This window comes from Neodiprion pinetum, chromosome 4 (assembly GCF_021155775.2).
Source record: "Neodiprion pinetum isolate iyNeoPine1 chromosome 4, iyNeoPine1.2, whole genome shotgun sequence".
NCBI lineage: Eukaryota > Metazoa > Arthropoda > Insecta > Hymenoptera > Diprionidae > Neodiprion > Neodiprion pinetum.
Genome location: NC_060235.2, coordinates 28477131 through 28495576, shown reverse-complemented (window position 1 = coordinate 28495576; position 18446 = coordinate 28477131). Strand labels below are relative to the sequence as shown.

The window sequence follows — 18446 nt, the reverse complement described above, 5'->3', positions numbered from 1 at the left end:
GTCCGCTCTACTGCGCGGTTGTTACCAGACTGAGGAATTCGGCTAGCTGATTTCGAATTGGTGACGTCACTTTCTGAACGTCCGACATCCAAACTATGGTTTCGAACTTTGATACTATGTATGATGATGTATGATGTACGATGTATGATGTATGATGTATGAGGTATGATGATATGATATGATGTATAATGATTTTAGCTTTCACATTTCATACAAGAAATACACACTTTATCTCTCCTGCCGATTCCAGACTCAAGCGGCCAGGCCCTTCGATGGTCAGCCGTTGACTGAAGATACGGGTCGGCTAATAACGCTGCCGTTCTGCGACAGTTGGATGATGAAAAATTTCGCTCGTATCTTTCAAATGTGTGTTAAAATACACTCGAAGTGTTAAGAAGCGTCGTTCTTTCTCTCCCTATCACCTTTCTAGGTCTTTAAACCACTACGCAGCGTTAAATACCGTCTCATATACGAAGCATCCATTTCATCTCGTTCAAAATTAGCGCATCCGTGATGTATTACAGTTACTCTGAATTTTTTTCCATCCGAATACTTTTCGAAAAACAATTCTGCTCCTCTACCCAACGCAGATACTTCACTTGCGACCAGCTAAAACAACGTTTCGATTCTATGCCTATGAAAATTCAAGATCGAGAGAGCAAATGAAAAGTTGTTGGAATAATTATGAATACTAATGTTATGGAATACATCGAGCGCGCGTCGAATAGAATCCCATTTCGAAATGAATAATTCTTCTCTTTTCATATCATAGCTAATCTGGTAATATAGCTAAATAGGATGGTCGGAGGTGTTCGGAAATGGTAGGAGGTGGTCGGCGCTGGCAGAAGGTGATAGGGGGTGGTCGAAAGTGGCCATTGATGGTCGGAGGTGGCAGGGGGAGGTAGGAGGTGTTCGAAAATGGTAGGACATTTCAAAAGTTAAAGTCGACGATGATCCGGTGCATCAATTTTATCGTATATTTGATAAATTATTCCTAAATACATTGAAACATATTCATTTGTAATGAAATATCATGCAATGGGCTGTGTAAACTATAAACTATAATTTCTATCGAATAGCTGCTTTTATGTCAACAGGGCTTTAAGACTCAGTTAAGTTGGATCTCGATTTTTGCCATCGTATGTAGGACATTGGGTTACAAGAACAAATGCAAATTACGAAGAACTCCGTATTAGAGATAAGGATATTTTAGTTCAAGCATACCTATACACAGAAATCCGTATGTGAATATACTAAAACCTCTGTGTTTATTGTAAAAATCTAGTTTTAAATATGTGTACATATGTATATACACATGCATAAGTATACATATACATATATACACATACATGTACATAAATAATTGCCAAGAAATTAGAAACACTCACAACTTGTCGCAAATAGAGTAAAACGTAAGGTTAATAATATACAAATTACACAAGCGCAACGTAAAACGTGGCAAGGGTAATCCTAGTGCAGTGATTGTATAAACTGAAGAAGTATACATTTACATATACATGATATAAATTAATAGTCCAGAAAAGAGTATTTAGAGAGCTTATCTAATTCCGATCTTGTCACAATAGATCATTAACATAATCAATATACGGTTAAAGCTGTATTAGCTACATTCACTATTAGAGATAATATTATTTCTCCATTTTTACAGTTATTTAATTTCTTGTACAACAATTTTTCAAATTTCACCGCAAAATGCCCAACGAGTTCTCGTTGTGCAAACACGAGTCAAATTACCTTACAGATGGCATTACATTGATTTTTGCCTTCTCCCGTCGAGTTATAAATACAGAGAAATCTCAATGAGAGCTCATTTCTATAAGATTTATTGTAGTGTTATATTCGTAGCTGTACCTGTTATTCTATATTATATACTGTCCTAAATTTTAAACACACGGCACAACAATGGCTGAAAGCACAATGGCAAGAAGAGAGGAGCAATTTGCATCTTAATCAATCTTTTCTTCTTTATACGTAGCACAGCGATGTCACGTCGGAGGATATGTACTAGTGGATCACTAGGTGGGGCACAGAACTGAAAAATAATTATGTTAAAAATCTTCAACATTTCTTACAGAAAGTAGGTACGTTGCCAGACCTTATATATCAACAATGAATATTCATAGGGGCTATATTCATAAATACTTACAAAAGTAAGCTAATATTTTACCCGCAATTGCTTATTACTGATAGCTTGATATGATAATATCCCCTTCCCACCCCTCCCCTCCCCTCACACGACCCACCCCGCCCTACCTACTTCTGCTCCTACTCCTACTCCTACTCCTACTACGACGACTACTCCTATTCCTACTCCGACTACTCCTACTCCTAATCCCACTCCAACTCCTACTATTCCTACTTCTACTCATATTCCTACTCCGAGTCCTATTCCTACCACTACTCTTACTTCTACTCTTATTTCTACATCTTCCCCTGATCCTACTCCTGATGCTGATTCTACTTCATCAAATATTGTAAAAATGTTAAACTCACCGAGCACGAATCCTTGTCCTCCACCTCGTCCAGCTCGACCACCTCCAACCACCGCCAACCACCCCCGACGACCACTGCTAACCACCTCGGGTTATAACTGGAATAGTAATAAATATTTTCAATACAAGAACACATCAAAAGTATTATGTAAGGATTAATATAATTAAATAATCTCTTAATACGTAATAAATTTCATGAGCTACTAAATATGTGCTTGTACAAAAAATGAATTGAAATAATTTATTGTAAACATGACAAGTTTGAAATATTTTAGATGAAATATAATTACAATTGCCATCAAATATTATAAAAATGTTTTACTCACCGAGCACAAATCCTCGTCTTCCTCGTCCACCTTGTTCTCCTCGTCTTCCTCGTCCTCCTCCTCGTCTACCTCCGACCACCTCCAACGACGACCGACGACCACCGATAACCACCTTCGGTTGTACCTTCAATAGTAATAAATATTTTCAGTATATGAACACATCAAAAATATTGTGTAAGGATTAATGTAATTAATGAACTAATCAATTATATAATAAATTTTATTAGCGCATTCAAAGCTACTGAATATGTGCTTCGGGAAAAATAAATTGAAATAATTCATTGTGTACATGACAAATTTGAAATATTTTAGATGAAATATAATTACAATTGCCATAAGATATTATAAAAATGTTTTACTCACCGAGCACAAATCCTCGTCCTCCTCCCCCACCTTGTTCTCCACGTCTTCCTCGTCCTTCTTGTCCACCTCAGATCACCTCCAACACCCACCGATAACGACCTCGGGTTACACATGGAATAGTAATAAATATTTTCAGTATTTTAACACATCAAAAATATTGTGTAACGAATAATATCATTTTTTTATGGACAGATTTTACCAAGAAGATTATGAGAAAATTAGAAAAAATTATAGAAATTTTACTAGCACGATGATAGCTACTGAATTACGACTTGGGCGAAATATGAATTGAAATAATTTATTGTAAACATAACAAGTTCAAAAATTTTCGATAGAATAAAATCACAATTGCCATTGAATAGTAGAAAAATGTTATACTCACCGTGCAGAAATCCTCGTTCTCTTCGTCCACCTTGTTCTCCTCGTCTTCCTTGTCCTCAGAGAGTCGAGTTTCACCAGGTAGCGGACCTGGAGCGTAGAAACTACGGAGCACTTGTCCCTGAAGTCGAGTTGCACCAGGTAGTGGACCTTGGACGCAGAAACTACGGAGCGCTTGTTCTGGAAGTCGAGTTTCACCAGGTAGTGGACCAGGAGCGCAGAAACTACGGAGCGCTTGTTCTGGAAGTCGAGTTTCACCAGGTAGCGGACCTGGAGCGCAGAAAGTACGCAGCGCTTGGTCAAAAGTCGCCAGGTCAAGGACCTGGACAGCCAGAACTATGAAGCGTTTGTTCTGGAAGTCGATTTTCACCAGGTGCGAACCTGGAGCGCAGAAACCACGGAGCGCTTGTTCTGGAAGTCGAGTTTCACCAGGTAGCGAACCTGGAGCGCAGAAACCACGGAGCGCTTGTTCTGGAAGTTGAGTTTCACCAGGTAGCGGACCTGGAGCGCAGAAACTACGGGGCGCTTGTCCTGGAAGTCGAGTTGCACCAGGAAACGGACCCGGAGCGCAGGATCCAGGAGGTAGAGAACCCGGTACTCGAAATTTGCGGAGCGCGATTCTCATACGTCCGCTCTACTGCGTGGTTGTTTCCAGACTGAGGAATTCGGCCAATTGATTTTCGTCTATATAGATCAAGAGAGAAAAAATTTTGGGTGACGTCACTTTCTGAACATCCGAACATCCAAAATTTGGTTTCGAACTTTAATACTATGTATGATGTATGATGACTTTAGTCTTTATATTTCAGACAAGAAATACGCACTTTATCATTCCTGCCGATTCCAGACTCAAGCGGCTAGGCCCTTCGGTTTTCAGCCGTTGACTCAAGATATTCTTCAGTTAACGGGTTAGCTAATAACGCTGCCGTTCTGCGACAGTTGGATGATAACAATTTTTGCTCGTACCTTTTAAATGTGTGTTAAAATAAACTCGAAGTTTCAAGAAGCTTCGTTTTTTCTGTCCCTGTCAAAAAAAAATCGCCAACAGTCACCCTTTTAGGCCTTCAAATCAGAACACTGCGTTAAGTGCTGTCTCATACATACAGAGCATCCCATTTCATCTCAATCAAAATTAGCTCATCCGGGATGTATTACAGTTACTCCGAATTTTTTTCCATACGAACACTTTCCGAAAAACAATTCTGCTTCTCTACCCAACGTAGATAGATACTTCACTTGCGACTAGCTAAAATAGCGTTTGGATTCTATGCCTTCGAAAATTCAACATCGAGAGAGCAAATGAAAAGTTGTAATAATTATGAATATTAATGTTATGGAATACATCGAGCACGTGTCGAATAGAATCCCATTTCGAAATGAATAATTCTTCAATTTTCATATTATAGCCGTATTATTGTAGATAATATGATTTGTCTCCTGGAAAATTATGAAAGTTACAGTATGCATTACGTATTAATCGTAAATAGATCATCTATATTAATATCGTACATGGACCGCATATGCATATACATATACTTTTTGGTCTCTGCGTCATTATTACATCTGATCTATTATTATTTATGATCTATGTATACATTCTTCTCTCGGGTACCTATACCTTAATCAAATCACTGTTTTGCTACGAATTTTGGAAGGAATTTATTCTCATTGTTAATTTCTTGTATCGCGGAGGTGGTTGGAGGTGTTCGGAAATGGTTGGAGGTGTTCAGAAATGGTACGAGGTGGTAGGGGGTGTTCGGACGTGGTAGGAGCTGCTAGGAGGTGGTAGGAGGTGGCAGGAGGTGTTTGGCGGTGGTTGGAGGGGGTAGGAAGTGTTTGGCGGTAGTTGGAGGTGATCGGCGGTGGTCGAGGAGGACGAGAACGAGGAGGATAACGAGGGGGAGGAAAAGGCAGAGGACGGAAATTCAAATTCCATCGGTCTAATTCTTGGTCCCTGACTCAATGACGTTTGCAATTTGATTCGATGATCAAAAAACGGGTTGCTTTGCACCTATGTTCTGTTGAACAATTGTTTGGTCGTAGAAGCCATTACATTGGCTTCCTATGCATTTGAACGTACAATCATTGTGGTATCACATTATCTTAATAGTTTTGAAAGAGAATAATAAACAATTGTATTAAAATTTACGAAATGCTCAATTTATAAACAAATACTTCCTTCGTGTCACAAAAGTTATGCTTACAATCACATTAGTAATCACTAAAATATAAAAATAAATTAAAACATACTTGTTTAAATGTATCAGCCGCAGCCTCCATTGGCTAGTTACAGTATGTATGGTATAATATATAGGTACGGTTATAATTCTTACCAGAAGGCAGGAAACCCTTGCTTCACCTTAAGTGACGGAATTAATTATGCAGCTAGAATACACGATGCAATTGATAAACGGACAGGTATTCGTGTATACTGCAGGTCCTCACAAGGTGAGTCAGGAAATATATTTGAAAGTTAAAGAACACGAAAAGAAATTCTATGGGTGGAAGAGATTCTCTCAATATCATCGCCTACTGGAGTAAATCAATAACGAATCATTCACCGCAATAGTTATTACGTGGTAATGCGCACATCGAGGAAGGACTAATCACGCTAATGCCAGAACTTGTATTGAATGCATAGACTCATATGTGTGCAATTTGTGAATAAATATGTATAATACATGTTATAAATTTTTACTACGATCTGCTGTTATTGTACATTCAGCTGTCGTTAGGAATTGATTATGATAGTAGATGCTGGTCACTAATGTCATCTTACGAGAAAGATAAAGTTCAAAATGAGTGAAAAAATACAGACATATCTTACCAATCATCGCGTAGCATATATGGATACAATAGCCGTTCACAAAAGCCCTGAGTTATTACACACGTAGTGTAACGACAAGAATTAGTACTCACAGCTGGCCAAGTAAAATTACACACATATGTGTCCATAATTAATATTTAGTTTAGGACAGATCAATACCTTCAATTCATATCATAATTACCAACAGACGATTACTGTGACAAATTATTTTGGTCCCGTGATCGAAAGTTGCGTCTCAGTCTATCATAAGTATGTACATATTAAGTCTTATTATAAGATAGTTATACTTCATGGGCATAGCCTGTGTCACGAAAAATCTTCACTCGTGTATTTTAATGCGATTTTCACACCCCGTTTCTGAACATTGGTATCTCACATGCCACTTAATTCATCCTATTAAATAAATACGTGCTGCATTTTAAACGAAAAACATTCGGATATTATATTATATATTCCTTATATACAGATGAACCTAGCAAGTAATTTATTCCTTTTAGATCAGTGTATCAATCAGCAAGGTTAATTGTCATATAAAATATTATAATTCTGTAGAATAATTATTTTGACATCGATTCTGAAATCTGTTTATTGTTCTTTGTCTTGTTCTAATAATAGGAAGGATCAATGAATTGACGCAATTTTACTATAGAATGAGAAACTTCTGTCTTTCAAACAGTCCATGAAAAATGTTCAACGTGACTGATATATATGTTCGTAGTTATAGTATTGTACATTAATCCTATTTGTTGAAACAAAACGAGATCCTGTTTAGTTCTGCAGAGTACTACTCTTCGAAAATTCAAATCACATAGAGTGAAATTTTACAATCATCCATACACACGGTATATTTAAAATGGCAATTTTGCCTACAAACCTGTGTAAAATTCTTCCAAAATCCCTTAATGCAATTGTTTTCCAAGGATCTTAAAGCTTATAGAGAGCCGGCGACTGTTATCAAAGAAAAGAAAATAAACAAAATACCCTGCTAATCAAATGCCACTACTTATTCGATACTGCATTTTATTTTTAGTTGATTGCTATCAAGCTAGGACGAAAGAATTGTGTAGGACCGAATGCCCTGTCAATTGGAAGGCAAAAATCTTATTCCTATAAAATATAAGTTTATATATAAGTCATGTTACATCGGCACAAGAGAATACTTGTAATCCCGGGAACAGTCGTCGCGCCCCAAAAGTAACACGAATTTCTTAAAAATCTTTTGTTACGCCGGTCACGCCCGGGTGTCGTTTCCGGTTTCGTGCAGTTACGTGCAGAGCACTTTAAATATTTAGGCAACGCAGAGTCTTTGACGGTACTCTCGACGTGAACTGGAAGGATTCTTGTCTTAGAGGATGCGCAACGTTATCATCCTCCAGTCTGTCGTCGAGCACACCTTCCGGTTCGTCGACCTCGTTCAAATTTATGTCGAATTCCCTGTTGCCCATCAGCGTTTTCAGGCACAGTTTCTCCTCCTTAATTCTCGCCCTCACAAGCATCTCCAGGGTGAACAAATGCTCGTCTTGAGCGTCGGGCAGATACTGATGCATAAAGTCTGCTAGTCTGAAAAGCAGAATAAAATTACATGTCACGCTCTGATCACATTCCTGGCATTCCTAAAATTTCTCTACAGAATTCATTCGAAAGTACCTTAGAAGGTATTCGACGTTATGGCCACTGGGACCTGAGCATTCGGTGATTTGATTCGCTATCGTGCTGACAGGAGCATCCCCTAACCAGTGTTGATTTCCGCTAGTCGCGATGTACACCAAAGCTGGAAAACTCTGGTTTCCATCTCTCGTGTAAAATGTTGTTAGTTTCGTCAGATAACCACCCAAGGTACACTCTCGTTTCTCCAAATAAGGCAGGGCTGCGTTACCACGCAGCTCGAAGGCACGTCCCCAAGCAATTCCCTTAAAATTGAAATTAAGACGAGTTAACGTACAAAGTTTCATCCACCTTAAGTGCGAAGGCTATGAATCGACAAAATTGTAAGCCGTCGATCCAAAATTTGTAAATACGCCTGCATTTATGCAATCCACTGCACGTTCCACCAAAACTCGCCTACATTTCGGCAACTAAGTGTACAATTTACCGATCGCCTTTTAAATTACCCGTGACATATTTTCCACAAATAAGCTGATATAACAAGTCAAACTATTTACCTCTTTGTCTTCGATCAGGGTTGCAACACGGCCAGGCTAAAACAAGAGGAAAAATATCGATAAGCCACAAGCATTGCATCATAATTAAACTAACCAACTATATCATGACTACGGTCACGGTTATTAGAAGAGTCTTATCTTGGCCAGACATATTTAATCCTAAAGAAGCCCTGGCTTATTATATCCTGTTATAGCATAAGAGGAATGTATACAATATGCTTATGCAATTGAAAACAAGTGGAACAGATTTCACGAATAACTGTTCTTACATTAGAAATATATATTTGTTGTTACTACGAAGCAGAACGAGGGTAAAAAACCACAGAAACGTGACACCTTATCGAAAGGATGACAATTCATAGTTCTGTGCCCCTCGTCTATCAATTCTCGATTAAATTTCAAGAAGACTAGGAATATAACTGGGTCAACGAACGAGAGTACTATGCATAGTAAAGCGAATATCTAAAAATTGACGCCAGTAAATAAATGAAAAGGTTGCGTTTCGTCGAGACCACAACAGTCCGTTCAATGACCGTATCGAATACCGGAATACCTGCAGTACTTATAAGGTTATGAAAACTAGAGTTAGATTTCTTCTCGTATTTTTATCAAAACTTTCAACAAAAGATACTCGTACATCCAACCACGTTCGTGATGCAGGACCAGGGTTGGATTGCAAGACCTCGGTTGAAATCGATACTCCTGTCTGGTTCAACTTGTCACTGAATTTTCTTTCACACCACGCTATACCGATATCAATTACCACTGGTAGCTTGGGAGTAAGAAATTGGATGACCGATACTTGTCTGGGAATTATACTCAACGACGCTGCTGATTTTCTTCTTTAAACTTTATATACCATATAATGCAAAAAATAAAAATACAAAAATATCTATATCTTCGTAGGTGTATTGATAACTTCTTCGTCGTAACATTTTTCCAAAGTAGCATCTTCTGTAGATGCAGCGAAAAAAAAAAAATCAACCCCAGAAAACACGAGATTTGACACTGTGGATTAGATACAAACTACAAGAGATTGAAACTGGAAAATTCTATCTAATCAGTGAATGTTATTTTACTCCACCTGTTCACCAAAATGCTTTCTGAGCATTTGCGATATGTTTGTACGGCAGCTAGAACATTTCTTGTGACAATTGATTTGTAAACAGTCTGAGTTTGGCGGGATGGAAAATTTGTAAATAAATACATTTATTTTGACACAGAAACTTCGGAAAAAACATTATGGAGCACGAGTGTTTTATGATCAAACATCACGAGCATGCTTGGTAAAAGTCGATACCCCGAAACAATAAATTGACTACAAATTGCAGATAATAATTTAGTCACAAGTGGAAAATATTTACTACGAGTGTGTACACAGAAACACTGACTACACATACATGATTATGATCATTTGGGCCTCGAAATCTTGATTTGTCGCGATTTAAAGAGAAGATAAAAAATTTTCAAAAGTAATGGGATCGATACGCAATACAACAAATATCTCAGCATGTACATTGTGCGATGTGTTGGGAGTACAATAAATATTTATTATTCTTACGTAGCCGGAAAAATGTCTCTGACGTAAAGTTCGAAAAACAAGTGATGTGCGACTAAACTCTGCAGTAACTTTCCACGATTATACATTATAGGGTATCCCTTAACAGGGGTGTTTCCGAATTTGTATGGTCCCAGAGGCTCAAACGATTCCAAATCGATAAAAAAAAATCCTCTGCAAATTTCAGCTCTTAATATTAACTCTAAGATAATCCGCTTTCCCGCTAAAGTTTCTTATGGAAATAACATGTAAAAAATATGTGTTGTTCTTTTAAACTGTGTACGTTGGTGACGAATTGACCTACAATAATGAGAAGTACATATTTTTGTAGAAAATTCGACGCTCTGTAAAAAAAAGTCTCTTACGATTTTTTCTAAGTTTACTGGTTCAAAATTTATTCTATTCTGCTACTTATCTGAAAGCGTTCAAAAAACTGAAGTGACTTTGATGATATAAACGAGGCTATGTTCAAGTCATGAAAATTGATTCTTAAAATTTATCATTATTGAAAAATTTATCATTATTTAAAAAAATTTCATTTTTCAGTGTCAACATTTATCTAATTTTATTAATTTAAGATAAATATGTATTGGTTATCATACCAAAAGCTCATAATATAAACTGTAATTGATCTGAAATAAAATAACCTGCAAGAAAAATGCAATATATTTCATCATACAACTGCTAATCCTTTAAATATACTCGATAATATTGATAATTTTATATAAGCTAAACTTTGAGCTCGAATAACTTTTGAACGAATAGACTTATTGTTAGCAAACAATCGTAAGATACTTTTTTTTATGCAGCATCGAATTTTCTACAAAATTATGTACTTCTCATTATTGTAGGTCAATTCGTCACCAACGTACACGGTTTAAAAGAACAACACATATTTTTACATGTTATTTCCATAAGATACTTTAGCGAGAAAGCGGACTATCTTAGAGTTAATATTAAGAGCTGAAATTTATAAAGGAATTTTTTTTATCGATTTGGAAGCGTTTGAGCCCCTGGGAGCATACAAATTCGGAAACACCCCTGCTAATGGACACCCTATTATACAATCACATAAAAAGAAACCAAAAACAAATATTTTCCGCTTACGATATTATTTCACGTATTTGGATTGTATGAGAAAGAGCTGTGATCACATATATCCTACTAGAGATTTTTTCAAATAATGACTATGCGAACAGCATACGTGCATATCCAACGAAAATTGTACAGAAAAATTAAAATATGATAATTATAAAAGCGTCGAAAATATCGTAAAGTTTGTTACAATTCGTTTTTTTTTTTTTTGCCTTAACATTTCAGTGACGTAAGTTTGATGCTAAAAATTATCCTCGCGTCGGTTTGCCAACGGTCAACGAAATGATTTTCGCGGTCGAAGAATAAATACCAATTTGAATTGGTTACAAGCCAACGAAACCATTACACAGCGTACCAGGCACGCGGGTTATACGACCGTGGAAAACTTGATATATCCAATTCACGATGTCCTGTATGTTATGCTGTAAAACGCCAATATTGACACACGATCCAAGATTGAAGTTAAAATAATGCCAACGTGACTGAAATTCACGCTGGAATTGGGCACCGGAAGACATAGGTATAAGTTAGAACTCTGAATGAAATGAAATGAAATGAATTGGGTATGAGGCCGTTTTGCAAGCGCGGTTCAATCGCATCGTTTTCCATAGCTTTGAGCTTTGGGAATTGGTAAATTGGCCGGACAATGAATTGAAATTGCGAGGCAATTGGGTGCTCGGAGCGCTGTGAATTACAGTGATCAATTCATCAGGGTTCTTTGTCAACGTGTAAGTAATGTAAATACCTCCAAGCACGTGTTCCTGGCGCAAAATTTGGCGACGATCAGGCGTCACGGTTTGAAACATTGAAAAAAGAAAATAACAAGAATAATTTTAACCACGCGTGCGAAGAATCAAAACATAAAGATTAGAAACTAAAAGAAGAAGCGGCGAATCGACCTTGGGAGTCTTTAAGATATTCGCAGAAAGTGAAGAAACGAAAATTTACGGATCACGGAGAGGGACTGTGATCCACGAAACTGGCAGTATTTATAAATCAAACAGCCTATGATGAAAAAAAAACATCAACGCTTTGTTTTTTTTGGGTTGCTGCAAGTGCCTCTTATATATACATATATATTATATATGTATGTACTTACCAAGAGTGAAACAAAGTTTGAAAAAATATTTAATACAGATATAATCAAAGTGGATGAAAGATGAAGAGACGATACAGGAAGAAAGGCTAATCTGTACTTATATTATTTAAACATCCAAGAGACATTCCGTGTACTGGTGTTGAGCCAAGAGAATTACACGTGCAGCAGCAGAGCGCCCGATAAGCATGCCTACACAGTTCAGTCTACAATAACAAGATGTTATACAGTTTAGCCTGAAGTCGTGACAGAATAAACCTACACGTGTCACACTAGAGAATTGACATTGCTCAGATCATATACTATAGGTATTATACATTTTTCTCGTGCCAAGTTAACGAGTCAAGAATTTTCTCGCCAGTAATGTATAATGTATATATTAGGAATCTATGCATACGTACTACGTGTATATGAAAGCATTTGAGCGACGTTTGATTACTTCGAAAGTTTGCTCGTTTGAAAGCTTTTATTAAATATACCTAAGCGAGAAGTTGTTGTACAACCCATTTTTCAGAAGCTCAAAAAAAACTACAATAAACTATACTAGGCTAACATTGTAAAGTATTGTCACAGAATGTAAAAGAAATTTCCCTACGTATATATATAACAATATTAACGGATATTATTGACGTATAGTATTTGATGACGAGATTTATGAATCAATTTACGAATGATATGCGTGCGTAAAAAATCGGTCGGTGAATGAGGCAGTGATGAGTTGATTTGAATTGCACATGATACAAAATGAAGTAAAAAAAAATATTTTGTTTGCATACTTTCCGTGATAGTCAGCAATTTGCATTCAAGCTTGAAATCGAGAGGAGAGAAGAAACAAGCAACTATCAATGACTCTAGGACTCTATTTTGTATTCATTTACACTTTAAACCACAAAATCAATTCACGTTCTGCTGTAATCGGCTCCAAGTCTGGAATACCAATGTTACCCATCAGCATCAGCGGAAGCGATGATTATAATTCACAAATGAAATTGCAAAAACTGAACGTAAAGCGCTACGCTGTAATAGCGAATATCGAAACCGATAATATTCAGGTTGTGGTATCCACGCAGAAGGTGAATTTGCAAATGAAATTTTCCGCTCAACTTGACCCACTTACATTTTGTTCTTCTAATTTTGTCCGGTTTATTGAAGCCGAAAAACTTTACAGCCTTGACAGTAATTCATGTTCTTATTTCACACAAGGTCATTATCATTTTTTTTTAACGGTGTTTAACGATTATCAAGAACATTCTGCGATCTTCGTCAGGCTTACTGAGCATTTGGGAGGTCAGTTTCTTCACATAAATGCTGTGTGTGCAATTATATTTTGATCTTTTATTCGAACCAAGAATCATAACAACCAAGATTAAGCGAGATTGTACAATGATTGTACGTCGACACGGAAGTCCCCTTTTCAACTATTCCGGGGGGTAAAAATCTACTGTGACTATTATACGTCGTTTGCTAGTTTTGGCATTAACATGTATATTTCCAACAACAATAAACTTTCTAGGTGATAAAATACCACAATATTATTGTAATTTCTTTTTCCGAGCTGCTAGTTCCGAGTATGACATATTAAACGTTATATTCAAGTACATATATGTTATTCAACAAAGCTCTGAATTTTTAAATTTTCTCATAATACACAATGACCCTACATTCGCATTACTTACTGCAATACAAAAACGCAATATAGTGTCCTCTTTACACGTACATACATACATATGTATATATACGAGATAAATCTGCGGTTACTCCAATTAAGGAGACTTCAAAATAATCGCGCGAAAAGCATATACAATAAATGTAAAAAAGTGAAATAAAATACCACGATATTATAGGTGGATCGCCATTGCGAAGCAGCAGCGGCATATCTACCACTTGGCACAGAAACATCCAACTTCGGGGAATGAATTGGAAACTTAATACAAAACCTGTATCGAATTGTTGGTAAACTCTGCCGTCGAACACAGCGCGATGTAAACGTGACGGGATAGAATTTACGATGTAGTAATATTCGGATAAATATAAAGCGTATTTGTATGCATACATAGGTATGTAACACGTGTCGAATATATGCTAAAGCAATCCGGCAGTTGGCAATCAGCGATCGAATCGCGCAGCGATCTCTGCTGCGAAATAATTTTCTTCGTGCCAATACGTGTTCGCATCGCCAGTCTTTCGTTAATAGAACAAAATTTTCTACCAAGGAATGGTATTACACACGCGTATGTATTCTAGCACGCCTCGAAAACGTGCCCGCGAAGATATTGCCACTGTATATTATATACGTATATAAATAAAACTCTGAGGAATATTTTAAAATCGGGCCGTTGTGTTTTTCTCTTTCTCTGTCTATCTTTAACCAAGTTGTTTAACTCTGACCATTAAATTTCAGATACTAGGTTACTGGATACACATACAAGTGTCACGACTCGTGTTTACGTTCACGCAACCCGCTGTTTCAAATCTCTTTTTCAACTAAAGGGCTAAAGCTTTTCTGGAAAGTGAAATTAACAGCAGATTGTTCTCGTCGTTTAAACAAGATATCAGCGCTACGGAAATGATCAAATGACGGGAATGTACTTTCATAAGTGCAGTGTACAAACGTCAGAAATGTTGATTTTGCGGAAGTTTTTATAGCCCCGTGTCACATCTATTTTATCTTCACAGCCTTGAACAAGCTTGAGTCCAGCATTTCGTGTCTAAGGTCGAATCTTCTCTGCGTAGACCGAAGTTCACAAATAGACGACAAGTAAAAGTCGAAGTAAAAGTACTATATCGTAATTGATCTGTGAGAATTGATCTGAAGAGAAGTTCTGAACAAAAAGAGTACATCTCGTAATCGCGAAAGCTTGCAAAATCCAACAATAACTTATACGAAGTTCCCAATGCAACTTGGAACATTGAACACGTATCATTGTCAGTAAAATCGCGAATCAGCCAAGGGTATGTTAAGAGACATTAACTTACCTTGTCAGCGGTGCCTCGGTGAGTGACATTTCCCTGCCAAAATTTTCTGGTGAAGCCCCTGATGTACCCGGCGAGGCTTTTCTCGAAATCGAATCCCGGGTGCCAACACAGGGATCCGTATCCAAAAACCCAGAGTCCAGTCACTGCGTTCATTTTCGGCTTTCCAAAAAGTCTCCGGAAGCGATTGCTCTCTTCTCAATCTCTCTCGATCTCTTCTAGTCTTCCTCAAACACGCGATTTATCCGATCACGTCTATATCGTGCACGAAGCAGTCTCTCGACGGTAAGTTTAAAATATTTTGTTTACTTTTTATAATCACTCGACGGATCGTTCCGCAATCCTCTTCTTCCCCGCAACGCGTTTGCTTGCACTTGTTTGCACAGACAAAGATGAAATAACGCGGGAGCGTATTAAAGTTCTTATTGAATTTAGTTAAAAAAAAATACGAAGCTGCACACCGAGCAGCGATAATTAATTAGGTACACTGTGTGTCTGTGTCGATGCAGCAATAACAATTGCGAGTAATAACAGATATAACGGTGTAATAACGGTAATAGTAACAACGATAAAATATATATCACAGACCGGGCAGTGAGTCAGTAATTGGCTAAGGTAGAGGAAAATATGTGCAATTATCTAAATTCCTAGTCCTTTTTCGTCACCGCGATTCCCATGATCAATCAACTGCTCGTCGGCAGTCTGGTCAAGATCTCCGGGAAGTTCCGCAGGTGTACAACAAAGAGTATAATCAGTCGGGTTACAGAATGATCGACAGCCATCTATGCGCGTGTTGACATCGACGCTGTCAAGTCCTGCACAACAGACAGCCGGCCGCTACGTCGTCAGTTCGTTCGATCAAATATCGTTCTACGCCCGTTCGTATTTTCGCCGATTTACCGACGCCGGTTCTCTCGTACTTTTCGAGTACTGTGGAATATTCGCTCCGCTCGGCGTGCCCTGCTCTATTAACCACCACGGCAGCATTTAGCCGGTATATATAACGCGTCCTTCGTGTTCACACAGCGACGTGATGCACGTATGTGTATACATGTATTTACGTCCTCGGTTTTCGGTCCGTCGACGAGGCGTCCGCGTCGCGAGTCGGCCGCTGCACTTTTCTAGGGACCCGTCGGGCGTCCGATCACGACGGTCTTTGATTCCTGAATCGCGTCACGCGAGCCACGCTGCTGAACTGTTCACTGACATCTGTTTCACTGTCAGTGGGACTAGCAGACGGCGAAAAGCCGCCGCGCTGCGCGTGCGGTGGGAGAAAAGGATGATGAAACAACCGTCGCGGGTTGACGCACCGTGTCTCTCATCCGTAGCCTCGTTTCGAGGGCCTGTGATCTTGAGGGAGTACGACCACGTGCGTCTCACAATCAATTGCAATTGCTCTTATTATGTGGTTGAAGCGGAAAACGTGAAAATATATTACTTGGTATTCGGTCGTAATATACGTACACTGCTCTTTCGATTAGATTAAAGTGATCAATTATAAACGTTCTCTTCGCAATTTCCTATCGCTTGGCGTCCTGATGTTGCGTCGTAAGCTTTCAAAATTCTAACAGCTATAAACTAGGAGTGCGCGGTATTGGAAATTAGGTACCGATTTTCGGTACGGGTTTCGTATTCGGTAGTTTCGGTTGACCGAAATATCGAATTTTCGGTAAACTCTTTAATCTACAAATACCATCGGAAGAAGACCAAAAATAATTTGTATCGAACTGTACTAAATATAGATAATCTAAATAGTATTTAGTTTATCAGAAATTTCGGTATGTACTTCGGTATTTATCGAAATTTCGATATTCGGTATCGGTATTGGCAGAAGGTTCCCGTGTCGATACATTCCGAGAAAGGAGATACCGAAATACCGCGCACCCCTGCTACAAACTAACTACAACCCCTAATTCCTCCTCCTTCGACTTTTCGAAGAATCCTAACGATGAACACAAATTCCACTTCGCTTTCTCAGCCAATCATCACAAATGATATTTTCTAGACTTCCTCGAATCCCTCTCCACTTCTATTCTTATTCACTTCCAACAATTCAAACTAATAAAATTTATTCTTAGTTATAAAGATTTCCTCCACTCGAACACGTACTCTCCGTGAATCTGCTTTCTTAGTCTCTTCAAGATTGTACCGCACTCGCGTTATTCTATCTATATCTATATAAGTTATTTCATATTGTATCGACCACTGCAAACTTTAACAAATTTTACGATATATTTTTATACACTGTTAGGAATTAACAACGTCTCATTTGAAATACCATCAATTCTTTAATTATTTAAGCGAAAATTCTGCATCAAAAATGCTCAACAGTTGAAGCTCGTATGTGGTGCCGCTCACTTTATTATCCAAAAGATGTTGCAGAGTCATCAGATTCGTATGTAATAATGTTATAAAGAAAATTACCAACGTTATAATTTCCTATATATAATTCTTACCAAGAAATTATGAATTTTATCATCTGGGGAGGATAAGACTGAAGCGAATAAAATTCATGCGAAAGAATGACTAATTAGTGAATTCGAAGATTTACTTTAACTATCCGACTTCGGATTCAGTTAATAAATTGAGAATTTCAGATTGTAGAAATCGATATTTTATGGATTATCTTGACGAGCTCTAAATAGCTTGAAAGTGATAGTTGTTGTTTTTCAGTAAAGAGTACACCACAAAGATGAATCTTTTTTTTTCACCTGGCTGTGTCTCCATTCTTATGGTTACTTGCACCGTCAACCAAACGTTAATTAGGTTAAGATAACCCGAAGATGAAGTCTGCGGTTTTCCTCTGACGCGGACGCCGCAATTTTATGCGTAAGACGTGACGCAAAATCGTCGTCATATATGTATGGACGAATGATTCTCGAAATTCCTCAAACGCTTTTATCCCTCATCCCAAGCAATTTAAAAAAAATATTTTTGGCTCCTTATTTAATTAGAATCATGGCATTCATTTTGCGAATGAGCGAAATCATACAATTCTTCTTCGAATTTTTAGTGCTTTTCTTGTTTGTGGAAAAAAATGTAAAATAGTGATTTTGACATAACAAAAACTGTCAAGATTTTAAGAGAAATCTTAATTTTGATGTTTATTGTCAAGAAGCTGTGGAAAAGTACAAAAAATGCACCTTTAAAGTACA

The 18446-nt window shown here is 37.7% G+C and overlaps 1 protein-coding gene and 1 long non-coding RNA gene across 2 annotated transcripts; both read right to left on the bottom strand.

Annotated features, from left to right (window-relative positions):
* Positions 1 to 1011: 1011 nt before the first annotated feature.
* LOC138190807 (uncharacterized) lies at positions 1012 to 3910 on the bottom strand. The gene is made up of 5 exons (XR_011176895.1): positions 3585 to 3910; positions 3203 to 3301; positions 2840 to 2963; positions 2515 to 2611; positions 1012 to 2053 (listed from the first exon to the last, which is right to left on the bottom strand). It is a non-coding gene; the product is annotated as an uncharacterized lncRNA (long non-coding RNA).
* Positions 3911 to 7517: 3607 nt separating this feature from the next.
* LOC124216450 (glutathione-specific gamma-glutamylcyclotransferase 1) lies at positions 7518 to 16511 on the bottom strand. Its single transcript, XM_046620983.2, has 4 exons — positions 15295 to 16511; positions 8570 to 8605; positions 8055 to 8317; positions 7518 to 7967 (listed from the first exon to the last, which is right to left on the bottom strand). Exons 1-4 carry the CDS (start codon positions 15445 to 15447, stop codon positions 7688 to 7690), a joined length of 732 nt encoding a protein of 243 aa, XP_046476939.1. The 5' UTR covers positions 15448 to 16511; the 3' UTR covers positions 7518 to 7687.
* Positions 16512 to 18446: the final 1935 nt, after the last annotated feature.